General features: G+C 42.9%; 1 protein-coding gene across 1 annotated transcript; it reads left to right on the forward strand.

Moving 5' to 3' along the window:
* The first annotated feature begins 1,771 nt into the window (after positions 1-1,771).
* Positions 1,772-2,443, forward strand: LOC147856841 (uncharacterized). Its single transcript, XM_087328562.1, has one exon. It carries the CDS (start codon positions 1,772-1,774, stop codon positions 2,441-2,443), a length of 672 nt encoding a protein of 223 aa, XP_087184688.1.
* Positions 2,444-2,966: the final 523 nt, after the last annotated feature.

The raw sequence follows: 2,966 nt of genomic DNA on the forward strand, positions 1-2,966 counted from the left end.
TCGATAGTAGAGACATAATGACAATGAGGACGCAGATCGGGTTGGTAAGGATGTGCACCTTCCCCAAGGTGCAACAAATTCCGTAGCCCACATGGTGAATGCCATGAATAAAGTGTTGAGGGATTGCATCCCCGATATCACAATGCCCTTCTGAGATGACATTCCAATCAAAGGATGCTTGATGGAAGCGAAAGATGAATCGAAAGATGAAGATGGTTGTCGAAGATTCGTCATCGATCACATAAAGGATAGCGAGAAGGTGTTGCAAAAGCTTGAGGATGCGAATCTCACGCTTTCGGGAGAGAAGTCTGCATTCGGTCAACCAGAAATATTGGTAGTAGGACACTTATGTGGGTCTTATGGCCGGAAACCATCTCCATCCAAGGTGAACGCTATTCAAGAGATGAAAGAAGAATGTGTGTCTGAAACGGAGGTGCATAGATTCTTCAGAGCATGTGCATTCTATCACATATGGATTCAACATTATGCCCATGTCGTTGAACCATTGTATGGACTACTAAAGAAAAGGAAGAAGTTTGAATGGGAAGATGAGCATACCTACGCGATTCGAAAGCTAAAGAAACTATTATTGGAAGCTCCAGCACTACGCAAAGCCGACTTCACCGATGGTACCCCGATATATGTGACGATGGATACGAGCCCAACCAGAATTGGATGGGTGATAAACCAAGAAGACAAAGAAAAGAATCGGTATGCAATCCGATTCGGTGCGAAGGTGTTAACCAAAAGACAAAGGAAGTATGCCCAAGTAAAGAGAGAGCTATGCAGAATAGTATCCGCAGTTAAAACCGACCGTGACTACCTTATAGGAACAGAGGTCATAATCGAAACCGACTGTCTACCTATTCTCGGAATGATATCCGGTTGTGCTACACCGGATATTGCTATGCTGCGATGGATTGCCTATATAAAGTCCCTCAACCCCGAGATTGGGCATATACATGGGAAGCATAATGTGGTGACCGATATGTTGTCAAGGGCGAGGTATGAGGGTGAAGAAGATTTGCACTCCGACGAAGAGGATGTTGGCCTAAACTTCTTTACGGTTTCTTGTGCTCGGGTGCTAGCAGTGTTCAAAGTAGAAGATTATGAGGGTGAATTCATCGAAATTGGAAAATACTTAAGCTCTCTTACAAAAGATGAATCATGGTCAAAGGAAGACTTCTACCGAATTAGGAAGAAGGCCTACAAGTTCTTCCTCAAAGAAGGACATCTATGGAAGTTTCCGAAGAAGAAGAATGGAACTCCACTTCGAGTGGTGTGCAAGAAACAAGATCAACAAACACTAATTGCTGAATTTCATGATAGTGTGTGGGCAGGTCATCATGGTATATGGGCAACATTTGCAAAGCTCAAGGAGAAGTATTGGTGGCCAGGTGTTTACAAAGATGTAGCAAGCTATGTTGAAACATGTGAGCAATGCCAATTATACTCAAATATTCAACATAGGGATGAACTTCATCCAACATATCCATTATCAATGCACTATAAGTGGTTGGTAGACATAGTGGTTATGCCAATGGGATTGGGGCAAATGAAATATCTCGTGCTAGCAAGAGAGGATCTCACCAACCAAGTAGAAGGACGGGCGCTAAGGAATAAAACAACTTCGGCGGTTTGTAAGTTTCTCCTTGAAGATGTTATTTGTCGATACGGATGTGTCGGCAAAATAGTAGCCGATAAGGGAGAATTAGATGCGAATGAAGCTAAAGAGTTCTTTTCAAGAATAGGCGTCAAATTATCGCTCACCATGGCGTACAACCCAGATGCAAATGGGAAGGTGGAACGAGGACATATTCCGATTGTAAAAGCTCTAGCAAAGGCTTGTGACAGCAAGATGGGGAATTGGCCACGATTACTACCTTATGCATTGTGGGTAGATAGAACTACACATAGCACGACTACGGGATATATGCCCGCCGAACTCATATTAGGACAAAAACCAATAATGCCTATTGAGCAAAGTGTTGCTTCGTGGACATCTTTGCCATGGCAAGAGGAAATGAGTGGGGAAGACTTGCTAGCCACGAGGATTCAACAACTAGAATGGAGGCCCGAAGATGTCAAATTGGCAATAGAACGGTTGCGCCAAGCTCGATTGAAGAACAAGGAGAATTTTGATAGAAAGCATCGTCTCCGACAAAGAAAAATTGAAGAAGGAGATTGGGTTCTTGTCTATGATAGTAGTCTCGATAATCAATATAGCACTACTCGAAAGTTCGTGAAACGATGGTTTGGCCCGTATATGGTCAAGAAAATAGAAAGCAATGCAACCTATTTTTTAGCGGAGTTAGATGGAACTCGACTTGCTTTGCCAATAGCAGGGAAGAGGATCAAGATCTTTAAGAGAAGAGAGGCCCCAAATCTTGAGATCGAAGCTCTAGATGATGTATCCTCAAACATCGAGGTTGAAGAAGAGTAATTAAAAAAGAGGAACCTCACCACAATTGGCACATACCGGTGGATGTGCAGGTTTGGTGGGGGTGAATGTCGTGTGGTTTTTCACACACAATATGAAAACTAGTAAAATAATTATTTAATATTAGCTTAATGTATTCATATAGATAGATGTCTTCAAGAGTTTCATAGCGTATTTTACTACGCATGAAACGGATAAACAAGTATCAAGCTATGTGAGTGAGAAGTTTAAAGAAGAAGAAAGAAAAGACAAAACTGTGAGATATCCCACATAGATAGTACAACATTGGAACCCAGGATATATAAGGGAAACCAAAACATATTCATTTTATCAATGTGTGGAACACAGAATGTTCAAGGTGACTTGGGCTACACTATATGGTGTGCATGGCCGTGTGGACGTTTTCGGACGTACGCGCGGATGTACGCGCGTGTGCAAGTTTCGGGCGTACGCATAGACGTTTCGGATGAATGCGTCTGTGCGCACGCGCGCATGCGTGGACGTACGCGTAGACGTTTCGGACGGA

This window comes from Azolla caroliniana, unplaced genomic scaffold (genome assembly GCF_043228905.1).
Source record: "Azolla caroliniana isolate FFs.n. ecotype wild unplaced genomic scaffold, voAzoCaro1.0.p SCAF_12, whole genome shotgun sequence".
NCBI lineage: Eukaryota > Viridiplantae > Streptophyta > Polypodiopsida > Salviniales > Salviniaceae > Azolla > Azolla caroliniana.

What these genes read in the sequence shown, in the direction of transcription:
- LOC147856841 (XM_087328562.1), top strand. Translation starts at nt 1,772, where the DNA reads ATGGCGTACAACCCAGATGCAAATGGGAAGGTGGAACGAGGACATATT.